The sequence below is a fragment of the Dysidea avara genome, chromosome 8, assembly GCF_963678975.1.
Source record: "Dysidea avara chromosome 8, odDysAvar1.4, whole genome shotgun sequence".
Classification (NCBI taxonomy): Eukaryota; Metazoa; Porifera; class Demospongiae; order Dictyoceratida; family Dysideidae; genus Dysidea; species Dysidea avara.
The window spans coordinates 4,381,317-4,394,799 of NC_089279.1; the positions used below are offsets into that span (position 1 = coordinate 4,381,317).

Consider the following 13,483-nt stretch of genomic DNA (forward strand, 5'->3'; position numbering starts at 1 on the left):
TTGATGGTGCTAATGTAAACTTTGTGGAACGCATAGCAGAGCTGGAGGCAGAGGTAAAGGAAACAGAGAAGAAGATGGAAAAATAGCTTGAGATTAATCAAACTAACGATATGATTTATTATATGCAATTGGGAAGGACGGTATGTGTTGGTTGTTTTCCACTTTTATAGATATAGTATAAATTATTACAGTAATACTGAATTATAAAGGTTTGGGCTTTCCCGCCCAGAAATATTACCTAAAAATCAACCTCATTTTTTCTTCATGACAGTGTGGCAGTAGTTAGCTACTGACGTCTTCAGCCAAGCATAGCTCAACACTACAGGCTTGATTTCTTCACTGTTTGATGCTCATTAGGCTTGAGACATGCCTTTTTGCCCACCGCAGCAGCTACAACACATACATCATGTACTTAACTTTGTTCTCCTCTGTGTCCTATTCACAACTGCAATTTACAGATGGCATGGTTTATAACAGGAATTGTCCAGTGACTGGATTGATTGCAGAGGCATTTCTCTTACGGTTTTTCATTTGTAATGCTGCGTAGCAGGCTGAACATAGTTGAAACATAATGATCATTTCACTTTTCGGAGGTGCATTTAGATGCAAATCAGTATTTTTTTATGATATGCCTGGAATCATTCTACCAATATGTCTGCTAGTATAGACAACCTTCCTTGTTACATTGCTTTTTATTTCTATGATTCCATAATTTTCCTCATACTTTTAGCTATGCAGCTATGCATTCGAACTCTATAATACAGATGTCTTCTTGTGGTGCTAAGATAGTTTTAGTGCTTGTATTAAAAACTGGCGATTACCAGCTTAGTACACAGGTTATTATGGTGGATATTACAGTGGAACCAAGCCCCTTGGGACCAGGGGTGGTTCATAAGTCTGAAAAGTCCATATCTCTGAAACTATATGAATAACCTTAAAATAGCACAAAGATATTTTTTAAATTTCAGTATTATTAACTACGCTAATAGAACAGTCACTACTCTAATAGAACAGTCATTTCTGTAGTTTGGTTAACCAAGAATCCAGATAAGTGGGGTCTTGAGGTTCCACTGTACTGTTCTTTATCACACACAATAATGTAGCCATAATACAGTGTAGTATACGGTGTGGCTATACAGTAGCTATATAATTATGCTATCATGCTATTATTCAGGAAACAACCCCATCCACACAAGTTAATCATCATACATACAGTTCATTGCTAGAGGAAGCTTTACAACTGTCTTCACACTCTCCTCAAGGTGTTTATGAAGTTTTGTGGCAGAACTGTAAACACTATTTGCATATGTCTCCACCATCTACTGACCTGAATTCACCACCGAGATTTGGACTAAATTTTGATGGCTTTGTTGTTCACAACTATTACAAGGGGCAGTATGAAAACTTGGAAGAAGTGGCATCTGTTAAGGATGTGAATAGTTGGCAGAAGGGCATTCGATACCTTCAAAAATACTGTATTTGTTTGTTGGTAGCTCCAAATTCTCGCCAGCTCCACTGGATTGAAGTATTTGTGTGTTGTGTGTTGTGTGTGTGTGTGTTGTGTGTGTGTGCTGTGTGTGTGCACGCGTAAATACTTACACAAATGTATATAGCTGAAATTTATATACCATGGTATCTTTTTGTAAATGTACAGAAGTCTTAGCAAGCATTTCTGCTAGCTTGCCATTTGGTTGTAGCATGTAACTATATTATAGATGGTTAAGTTAGCCAGTACTGCCAATAATTGTGAAACTTGATGCTAGCAAGTTCAGCTTGATTATTACACAAGCAATCTGTTCTGGTACTATAGTTATATCTATATGTGTGACCATCCACAAAGGGCAGAGTCAGCTAGGGATTTAGATATGTGTCAATATCAATGTGATGTTGTCATACAGTACGATAGTAGGGACCACAAAGGTTTGGGCATGGCCCATGAAAAAAAATCACCCAAAAACCACCCTCATTTTTCCCTGACGATGATGAAGCAGTATTGGTTACGTAAAACTAAGCTCAAACAAGCCTTCAGATTGACCCGAAACGCTTTCAACAAGTTGCTATGAAATTAAAAATTTATTAAACATTATCAGGCTGTCCATCAGTAAACCACTGATTCTTGCCAAGCCAGGGCTTGATATTTCACTATTTGATGTCGCTATAGCTGGCCACGTGCCTTTTGGTGTATTGCAGTGCATACAGTAATTATTCATGGACTTACCAGTGTCCTCCTTTGTGTCCCATTCATCTTTGCTGACAGTGAAAGGTGTTGATTTGGCGGTAGCACGATGGCTTTTCATAATGGAAATCGTCCGTATTTTTCATAGTAGTTAGCTACTTTGATTGCAGAGGTGCTTTTTGAACAATTCTTGATTTGTAATGCTGTGTACATAGCTGACAACGAAGCGTAATGGATACTTAACTTTTCAGACAGTAATTGATAGCTGGGGTGCACGGCACCATTTCTTTCTTTTGATGCGATATGCGCATAGGTTCACCAGTCATAATAATTTTACCACAAAATTTAACAAACAAGTACACAATACGAGGATCCTCAAGGTGAGGATACACAAGGTTACATGAGGATCCTCACGTAACCCAGTATAACTCAGTGTATCCTCATGTAACCCAGTGTATCCTCACGTAACCCAGTGTATCCTCATGTAACCCTGTGTATCTTCATGTAACCCAGTGTATCGTCAGGTAACTCAGTGTATCCTCATGTAACACTGTGTATCCTCACGTAACTGAGTATAAGCCAGTGTATCCTCAGGTAGCCCAGTGTATCCTCATGTAACCCTGTGTATCCTCACGTAACCCAGTGTAACCAAGTGTATCCTCGTGTAATCCAGTGTATCTTCAGGTAACCCAGTGTATCTTCATGAAACCCTATGTATCCTCAGGTAACTCAGTGTATCCTCATGTGACCCTGTGTATCCTCATGTAACCCAGTATATCCTCATGTATCCTCAAGTAACCCTGTGTATCATCAGCCTTACGTAACCCGTGTATCCTTACGTAAACCTGTGTATCCTCATGCATAGATAGTATATACTATCTATGCCTCATGTAACCCACGTGTAACCCAGTGTATTCTCAAGTAACCCTGCATGTGTATCCTCAGGTAACCCAGTGTATCCTCCAGTAACTCTGTGTATCCTCGCGTAATCCAGTGTATCCTCAAGTAACTCTGTGTAGCTATCCTCACGTAACCCAGTGTATCCTCAGGTAACCCAGTGTATCCCCATGTAACTCTGTATATCCGCAGGTAACCATGTTTCACCATCTATCCCCATTACTAGATTATTTCCCAATATTTTGTCACCATTTTGGGCACTGTGCACACTTGGGGTGAGTCAAATCATAGATAGTAGGGTATATACTATCTATGGTCAAATATGCTGGAAATTTTACCCAAAATGCTTTCAGAACTTTCCCAAACTTTTACCTATTATTCACTTAAGTGTTCCCGTTATGCCTGCATTACGCTCCTAGATTAGCAACACCTTTTACAATTACCTTGGAAGATTTAATTAGTGAATGCTCTATTGCCGCGGCAGTATTTCACTACAAAATGACTGTCAGCTCATCCTCGCTCACCTTCACATTCAAGGCTGAATGTTATTATAGTTAAGGTGAATGAAGGAATTCATAAAGGAGATATGAACATTCACCCATAACAAGCACATTTCAGCACGGGGCCCACTCCGCTGAATGATAAACAAAAACCTGATACCACGCATGCGCAAGTCAAATTATTCATTTCATGGATGGCGTCATCAACAGACCCGCCATCTCAAGTAGTACTGTTACGAGACGTTACCAGTGCTGGTAAAGTGATTGGCAGGGGATCGTATGGCCGGGTAATTGAAGTGTACGTACACGGAACGTTGTGTGCTGCCAAAGAAGTTCACTCCATTTTAGTGGAGGGCGTTACCCCGGCCGAATGTGAAGCCACGACACGATCGTTTCTAACAGAGTGTTCCAACGCTAGTCGATTACGCCATCCTAACGTGGTACAGGTGTTGGGTATTTACTATCCTACTCCTGAGGCTAAACTACCATGGCTTGTGATGGAAATGATGGAAAACAGTTTGACAGCCTTTTTGCGAAAATATGAAAGAGGGAAGTTACCACTTCACATCAAGTTATCCATCCTGGTTGATATTTCTCAAGGACTGGAGTTCCTTCATGGTCAGGATATTATCCACAGAGACCTCTCCTCAAATAATGTTCTTCTGACAAAACTGTAAAGCATTAATACAATACAATAATACAAAAACATTGTGTAGCAAAAATTGGTGATTTCGGAGTAGCAAAGTGCATTCAACACAACAAACTGAAGACACACACTCAAGTACCTGGTATGTTACACTTCATGCCACCAGAAGTTCTCTCAGTCAGGCCACGTTATGGTAAACCAGTAGATGTGTTCTCTCTTGCTTGCATTGCCTGTCATGTCATGTCCCATCAGTGGCCTGAGCCAAAGGATCTGTTACCAGAGGATAGCATGACTGCTCGTACGGAGGTACAAAGACGACAGGACTACCTTCTGTCATGTGCTGAGCCATTGGAGCAACTGGTAAAATCATGTCTTCATAACAAGCCAGACTTACGGCCTGATATTTTGTTGGTGTGTTCAGAGCTAAAGTGCCTCAAGGCTTCACTTCCTTTTGCTGTGGATGATTGTAATAATCAATTTATGAATCTTAGTCCAGAAAAACAAAAATTGAGCAAAGATGGCCAAAACTCCAATGAAGGTGATGCTGTTGTGCAGGGTTTAAAGGAACAAATACAGCAATTGCAAAAGTCATTAAAGAGTCTTTCCTTGAACAAGCATTATCAGGAAATAGTATGTTACAATACAATGCAGTGCTCCCGATAAGAATTCTTAAGTGCCAGGACAAAATATCCTGACAAACCCAAACTTGTCCAGACATATTTATACTTTATGTGGATACAGGTGGCCTATACCACTGCCTGTAGTAGGCATTCTCTGATGTAAGGCACTCTAGCTGTAGATAGAGACACTATAATTATTATATTAAAGTGATTTTGTGAGGTTTCTGTACAGCAGAGAGGTTGGCTTTGTGGTCACTCTCTTGGGTGGCTTGAATGCTTAATCTTCTATAACCAAGATACAGCTATTATTAGTAAAGTAAACAATAAACCAAATATGCACATCCTGGGCTTTTGGGCTCCTTTGATAGGACATTATGTCCTGCAAAATACAATTATGGTCAGATATTGGCTAGTTTGTCCGGAAATTGTCGATGTCCGTGTCCAACCGCTATTGGGAGCACTGCAATGTGCATGTCATATTTGACAGATAGTATGTTCATTGAATTTAATTAGAAATTTTCATGGTAGTTAACGTTTGTTTCATAATTAATTTTCAATTACAAGTATGTTCATGGATGTATTTCTAATGTGTTACTTCTAAAAAACAGTGCTCAATTAAAATAGTCCACTATCCCAATCACTAACAGTAATTGATTGAATTTTAAATTATTTTGTAATTCATTAATTGTCAATTTTTTGTTGCCAAGGAAGTGTTACACAAAAAAATAAAATAAAAAACCACAAACATCGCTCAGAACTATCTTTCAACATTTTAGTCTAACAGTTTGTCTATCATGTTTCTTATGAGAGTTCTCTCCACAATGCCTTAATTCATCATTATTGTACAAGATACCTTTCGACCATTTCTGATAGCTAACCGGTACTGCACTGTCATTTGTCGGTTGCTTAAATGCCCATGCACTCCATTAGGAAAGCAGTTCACAACATACTTAGCAACCTGTTTCATCCATATTTCGAACTAGCACACAGTATACCTGTTTGAAAGCTTTCATTTGCAGGTGCAGACTCGTGTGCAGACATGCAATTTTCTCAAGACAATTTCACGTAACCAGGAGTATGCCTGCAGCTGTCAAAAATATAACATGCTGGTGAAGTCACATAGGGTTATTTATAAACACTATGCATGGATCTGCCATATCACTCTGCGGTGACTGGTGTTCTACAGTGCCACTAATTTTGCTACTGAAACACAACATTATAGCATTCTAATAGAGCGGCCAATTATATATATTAGGAGCAGTGCAAAGTCTCAAGAGTGGCTAACTTTTGAGATGAAAGACGCACAAGTATTAGCAAACATGCATTAGTACATGTTGTTTTGGGTGTTTGAGGAGGAGGTGGGCAAGGATTGGAAGCACACTCTCAGGGAAATTTAGAAATTTAAAAGCTCTCAGATAAAATGTTGGTAACTTTGGTCATTCAAATCCTTCTTCATAAGTAGGATGTTTCCATCAACAAGTCTAGTGGCTACACACTATCATTTCAATCTTAAGCATGTCTGTGATATAAAAATGGTCTCAAACAGTGTTACCACTATACTCTATCACTGGCTGTGTGATAACTTTATAAGGTATGAATACCAAGTCTGGAAAATGTCTTATACATAGACTTGAATTGTACAGGAAGTGGATGCTATATTAGGTCCTTGTCTACAGTTGCTCTAAGACCATTGATTTCACAAGTGGTTTCCAAGCCCATGCCTTCTAAATGATAGGTGAAGTTACAATTAATTTTGACCTTTCTATGTAAGTACAACACTTTGCACTTAGAAATGTTCAGCAGAAACTACCAAGAAGTTTATCAAGATCTTCCTGTAAAGACAACATTACATATCACTGGTTAAGGTCATCATGATGTGGACACCTGGCTGTGACTGCTTCATTAGAGTATCTCGATATTGCTGCTGTGCTATGCAATCGATTAAGGGGTGTGGTTCAATCCCTAGAAAATCTGCATGCAGCTAAATTATTAAGTGGAATTGTCATCCAGCTCTATCATTGTGTGGTGGTTCTAATCATTCAGGGGCATTCATCAGTAGCAGATTTAGAAATTTCCAGAGGAGGTTTCAGATTCCACTGAACTTCACTAGCTGTAAGCCAAAGACCAAAAAAAAAGGGTCACAACCTGCTATTCAACGCCGTAATTGTGATTTTAAAGGCAACAGTATGAAGTTTCGCCAGTGAAAAGTTCTACTATAACACACTATGTATAGCTTGTGGCAATTTTATCACCCACATGACGACTCGTCAATAAATTTGGGGTGCGCGCTATTTTCAGAGGGGGTTTCAGCTGAAACCATTGCAACCCCCCTGTATCCGCCACTGCTCATGCGATCATTTTATTACACGTCTACTCCTTACAGTAGCTTAGGTGCTTGAAATAATTTTGTGGCATCTAAATGCACTCCTCTAAAGCAACTGATTGTTCTTAAGTTGTGTGCTATGGTTTTTTCTCTAGAACTGTTATCCACAACCAATAATGTCAGTGATCCCTATATCTAACAGTACTACTCCGAATAAAGAAAAGAACAGGAAAGGAAATGCCAACACTGCAGAATCTTTTCTGTAAGCACCCGCATGTGTATCAAATATTTTAGAGTGTACTTTCTATTGTATAGGTACTTACAGCAACTTGGCTGGGATCCTGTTAATGGAACTTTTGATGTAAGTTCTACTTCCTTTGGCATTTATTTACTAAAACATGCACATGCTGTTAACAGAGTAGCAATATTGATGTAATGATGTTAGATGGAAGAAGTTGTTTGAAGCTGTTGGCATCAGTGAAAATGATCTAATGGATAGAGATGTAGCTAAACTTATATGTGAACATGTATTCAGACATGGGGGAATTGAAAATGTTATTAGACAGCCGGAGCATGGGTTATCACCATCGCCACTACCACCTGCTAACATTGATAGACTGCCATTATCAAGTAACAGTGAAGGATCTCCCATGACCCCATCAGTATTGTTGCATAACAATGAGGAACAACCACCACAATTGTTACCACCACAGGAGGGTCAGGGACCACAATCACCACCACATGAGGGCTGGCGAGATAACCAACCATCACAACATAGCGGCCAGGAGCTTCCCCCACCACCGGGTTGGGGTCATCCCCCACCAGGTTGGGATCATCCTCCACCACCACCACCACATGGGGGTTGGGAACATCCTCCACCACCACCTCCACATAGAGGTTGGAGGCATCCCCCTCCACCACCACATCATGGTTGGCGACATCCTCCACCACATCACAGGGGACATCCTCCCCCACACCACAGGGGACATCCTCCACCACACCACAGGGGACACCCCCACCACCACATTGGGGTTGGGAACCACCACACCACCATCACAGTGGACAGCGACGACCACATCCACCATTTCATCACAGAAGTGGAAGACCACCTCCCCCACATTAATAACTAACTACTATTAGCTAGCAACTAACAAAAGTGAAAAAATTGTTACAAACTTTATGTTATTGATGTGTGTAGTACTGCAGGAAAAGATTTTGCTGCAATGAGTTCATACACATTTTGTTTGGTAGGCACTAGGCAAATTATTATAACTATATTTATTATTCATACTACCCTGTATGCATGTTAAAGAATTCGTGTCATGTGGTGTCAAGTCAATGTATGTGCACTGATATACAGAGAGTGCCAGGTGACATGTTATTGCTAATACCTTGGAATTGAAAAAGCATTGATAACATGTCAATGTAAGGATTTTTCCACAGAGCCATGTCATACATATCTCTTTGTTTTGCTACCTTTTTATTGCTTGGATCCCTTTAAAAATGGACCACCCATAATTATTGTGCCACAACATAATATTTTTATCTTATATGAGATTTTTCCACTGAGCAATGTTATAATGCTATCATTCATATATCATTTCACAACATTTCATTAATTCACATATATGTACTAGTTGTTTAGCTCTTTGTTATAATAGCAGATGTACATATTAGAATATGGTACACGCTATGTTGTATTAGGGTGACTTCTTTATGAGAGTATCTAGAGTGAGCCTTTGTCCTAAACAATACTTCTTCAAAGTGTGTGGTTGCCATACACTATAATTTTCAGTGTGTTATTCATTATTAGTACACCCAGACCAATAAGTGTGATTATAGGTAGCCAAGCATGCTTGATCACAATAAGATAAGTGCAGTTAGATCATTAAGGGCATGCTTGCCAGGCCTCCATTGTTGTTAACACAGTTATCAAGTAGGGCTGAAACAAATACTTGTGAATACTCATTAAGGATTTTGGTACTAAGATAGTAAACGTGGTGCTGAGTTTGATTGGTATAATTTCTTGTCAGGAACACTAACATTGGTACTTTAATACAGTGTGTATATATCATTGTTTTGAAAAAGCTGTCAACTGCTTAAAGTCAGTATAGGGCCATCTGAGGGTGAGGTGGCTCCAGCTCATTGATTGAAATTTGATCTTAGTATTTGTCTAGCACTTTTAACATCTTTAGTGCTAGGGGTGGTGGTAAGGGGTACTGGTAACCATTAAAGTCAGTGTAAACATGTCAAATGGGTATGACTACAAGTAGCTAGTATTTGTGAGTACCCAATCATTAACTCTAGAGAGTACTTGAATACTATTTAAGATCTTATAGAGTGCTGGTACTATTGAGTATCTAATACCCCATACAGTAGTGCTGTATAAGCACTTCAAATAACTTTGTGGTGTCCAAATATACTTCTCAAGGAAAGTTTGATACAAAAACTTTAGTTTCATTCCATGAAGAGGATGAGCAGCATATAATAAAAATTAAAAGTCACTTGGAAGTTGGAACCCCCCAAAAAGGCAGACCTGAGATATATAGGTATTGTGGCTGTTCAATGTATCATTTATCCTTTGCTAATGTGGTTATTGGACAGGCAAATTAAACTTTATTGCTCCAGTACTGATACAGTTTACTGTGGGATTTCCATGCCCAATTATCACAATACTCTCAAGATTCTTTACAATCACTTTAGAGTTCAACACAACAGTGGGTTCAGTGATTTTGATCATGTAATAATGTTTGTAAGACTACAGATTGCACTATTACATAAATGAGTGGAAAAGATGATCTCCAATTATACAGCAACTGATCGTGATCATGCATAGCCACTCTATTCCTAAGCTAGAAACAATTTTTAGGGTGAATTTCATCAGTAGTTTCCTCAGCATTCATGAAGACCACAGAAAACAGAAAAATAACTTGACTGCAATCCTTACCAGCAATGAGTCATACCTAACAATGGAATACCACCAACCGTACATACAGTGGTTTTAGTAATGTCTGTAACTTACTAGTAGTGTTGTTTTAGTTAAGTACTTTTAGTAAGACAAAATTATGTTTTAGTTACCTAAAACTATAACTAAGAGTAAATCCATATTATAACTAAAAAACAACAGAATAACTAAATCTATATAAAGCTAAAAAGACTTGAGAAAGATATCTAGAACTAGAACCAAAAGATTTTCTTATGTACAACTAAAACTACATATAACTAGATTTTCATGTTCTAAACTAAAACGACACAGACAATATAACCATAACTAAATAAATAACTAAAATGAATTAAGAAAGATTATTATAACTTATAATTAAACTAAGTTAACATTGTTGATGAAACTGCATGGCCATGACTAAAGTCCTTACTTAAAACCAGTGGCGGAAGAAGTAGTTGATATGAGGGGGTGTTGACTGGAGCGTAGAGTTTCTGGCAGCAGGGGGTCTGGCCTGTGCCCCCCAGAAGCTGTGGCCATTTTAGCTTTCACAATGTCTGAAAGTTCACTAAAATTAATGTATAGCAATTTTATAGATACAATTTAACATATTAACTAAAATGCCAACTTTTAGTCAAAACTATTTATTTTAAAAGGCTACTTGCCAGTTGAACTGTTTTGGCAAAGCTTTTAGCTGTTGACTACAGGGTTAATGAACATAATAGCTTTTATAAGCAGTACAGAACAGTCCACAGCCACCTGGAAACTCTTGCTACAGTACCAACTCGTAAAGTAAGAGGTACCTGGTTTGATTCCCGCTGTAAGCAACTTTTTTCGGTGTTTTTTAAAACTACTTTTAGATATGAAGGCCTTGACACGGTTTTCAGCCCCACTCCAAGAAGACTAATTTCGGCACGATATCATTCTAAAGGAGGACCTCAGCCTCCCCATCCATTTCCGCCACCTATGCAACCTAGCCTAGGAAATTTGAGTCTTAATGAGTACAATTAAGGAACACTACACAATACAAACAATATCTGTCATTGTGCTATAAACACTGTCCATTTGGAAGCCAGATTCTGCTTCCACCTAAAAGGATTTGAACAACTCCCTGTCCACTACAAACTTCTTGCCAATCCTGTTCACCCACATTAGCACAAGCATGACACATCTGCAATCATGAATACATCATGCAGGGGCGGATCCAGAGTTTCGAAAGAGGGGGGGCACCTTTCTGAAAAACAGTTGAAGACCAAAAAAAACTTGCTGAAAACCAGTTGAAGACCAAAAAAAAAAAAAAAAAGGTCACAACAATAATAGCTAGTTATCCTTACCAACTATATCACATCTGTTATGTAAAATAAAATTCTATTTGTAGCTTCATAGGTAAGCTACACTGCCTCATGAACATTGTGACTGCTTTATTAGAGTAATTGACTGCTCTATTAGAGTATCTCGATCTTGTATGCAATTTCTTGAAGGGGGGGGGGGGGGCATTTGCCCCAAATGCCCCATCCTGGATCCGCCACTGTCATGGTACAAATCCTATGAGCAGCAATCCTACCCAACTAGGTAGCCCTGTACGTTTGTCTGTATCTTGTCAAATACAACATCTCTTCAAGAGCTCATTTTGTGACCACCTCTTTAATATACCACTTCATTAGAGAGGACGCCTTTTAATTAGTAGGTCCCAAACACAGCTAAGCATACATCACAACAACATCCTCATTTAGTGATGGTGTCTAGTAGATCCCAAGCATAGTTAAGGTGTAGGTCCCAAATATAGGTTAATTAGGTGTACTTCATGACCTCATTAATAAAACTATTGAAACAACTTCACTATTGACGTAAAAAAGTTGGTATTTTAAGTAGCCTTGGTAATGAGGATTCATTGCACTCTATTAATTTTTATACATGATGTAGCTACATACTTGTCATCATAACTTAATATACTTTTAGCTGCATGTGATGGTATTTCTTTAATTATTTATAATAGTATATATATACTATACTATATACACTGATCACAAAGAATTGGGCTTTTCTGATCAAAAATGGATAAAAAGCCCATTAATATATATATATATATATATATATCTAATCCAAAACAGCCAAGCTGTAAAAAAAGTGTGTGGCCCTCAGAAAGGCTATGATGAAAAAAGATGTGAAATCCAAGGTGGTGGCCAAGAAATGGCTGTGATGGTAGGTTAATGGTAAAAATTTTAATAATGACAATTCAGGTAAATTTTGTGAAGCGGCACAAAAATCACCTGAATTGTCGTTATTAAAATTTTTACCATTAACCTACCATCACAGCCATTTCTTGGCCGCCACCTTGGATTTCACATCTTTTTTCACCATAGCCTTTCTGAGGGCCGCACACTTTTTTTACAGCTTGGCTGTTTTGGATTAGATTTCATTTCTTTTTGTATTTGTATACCCCAAAGCCGGCCTATGGCCAGCTTTGGGACTTTTTTAACCTAGGTTTTTTTTCTTTACTACAGGAAGAAGAAAAGATGAAGTAGATGTACTTTAAATATTTTATCAGTAAATGTACAAATTATATATATAATACATATGTGACCGGATTTGCAAAAAGGGGCCTTCCACACACATCCAATTTGCCAACTTTGACAATTGATAACTTCAGATTGGAAAGAGCTATTGCCTTGAAATTTGGGCAGTGGTGATTTCTTTGCAGCTGAACTCTCCACATGATGGTTTCTTTGTAGCTGAACTCTCTACAAGGTAATTTCTTCTAGCTGATCTCTCTACAGGGAGATTTGTTTGTAGCTGAACTATCTACAAGGTAACTTCTTCTAGCTGCTCTCTCTACAGGGTGATTTGTTCGTAGCTGAATTCTGAACAGGTGATTTGTTTGCAGCTGAGCTCTTTACAAAATGGTTTCTTTGTAGCTGAGCTCTCTACAAAGTAACTGATCTTTCTACAGGGTGATTTGTTTGTAGCTGAACTACCTACAAGGTAATTTCTTCTAGCTGATCTCTTTACAGGGTGATTTGTTTGTAGCTGAATTCTGTACAGGTGATTTGTTTGCAGCTGAGCTCTTTACAGAATGGTTTCTTTGTAGCTGAACTCTCTAAAAGGTAACTTCTTCTAACTGATCTTTCTACAGGGCAATTTGTTTGTGGCTGTATTTTCTACAGGGTGATTTCTTTGCAGCTGAACTCTCTACATGGTGGTTTCTTTGTAGCTGAACTCTCTACAAAGTAATTTCTTCTAGCTGATCTCTGTACAGGGTGATTTGTTTGTAGCTGAATTCTGTACAGGTGATTTGTTTGCAGCTGAGCTCTTTACAGAATGGTTTCTTTGTAGCTGAACTCTCTACAAAGTAACTTCTTCTAACTGATCTTTCTACGGGG

The 13,483-nt window shown here is 38.5% G+C and overlaps 2 protein-coding genes across 4 annotated transcripts; both read left to right on the top strand.

The window, feature by feature from the left end:
- The first annotated feature begins 3,767 nt into the window (after positions 1–3,767).
- Positions 3,768–4,250, top strand: LOC136263843 (cyclin-dependent kinase 3-like). Its single transcript, XM_066058468.1, has one exon. The coding sequence runs from the start codon at positions 3,768–3,770 to the stop codon at positions 4,248–4,250; it is 483 nt and encodes a 160-aa protein (XP_065914540.1).
- Positions 4,247–8,484, top strand: LOC136264343 (acidic proline-rich protein PRP25-like). Of its 3 annotated transcripts, none has more exons than XM_066059058.1 (4): positions 4,247–4,849; positions 7,318–7,424; positions 7,478–7,523; positions 7,580–8,484. In XM_066059058.1, exons 1-4 carry the CDS (start codon positions 4,364–4,366, stop codon positions 7,652–7,654), a joined length of 714 nt encoding a protein of 237 aa, XP_065915130.1. In that variant the 5' UTR covers positions 4,247–4,363; the 3' UTR covers positions 7,655–8,484. The 3 variants fall into 3 exon arrangements, with proteins under 3 accessions (XP_065915130.1, XP_065915131.1, XP_065915129.1); XM_066059059.1 differs by having other exon boundaries at positions 7,608–8,484; XM_066059057.1 differs by lacking the exon at positions 4,247–4,849 and having other exon boundaries at positions 5,898–7,424; positions 7,608–8,484.
- Positions 8,485–13,483: the final 4,999 nt, after the last annotated feature.

Coding starts and splice junctions, on each gene's coding strand:
- LOC136263843 (XM_066058468.1), top strand. CDS start 3,768: ATGGCGTCATCAACAGACCCGCCATCTCAAGTAGTACTGTTACGAGAC.
- LOC136264343 (XM_066059057.1), top strand. CDS start 7,400: ATGCCAACACTGCAGAATCTTTTCT. Junction 7,425..7,477: donor AACACTGCAGAATCTTTTCT/GTAAGCACCCGC, acceptor TCTATTGTATAG/GTACTTACAGCAACTTGGCT. Junction 7,524..7,607: donor CTGTTAATGGAACTTTTGAT/GTAAGTTCTACT, acceptor TAATGATGTTAG/ATGGAAGAAGTTGTTTGAAG.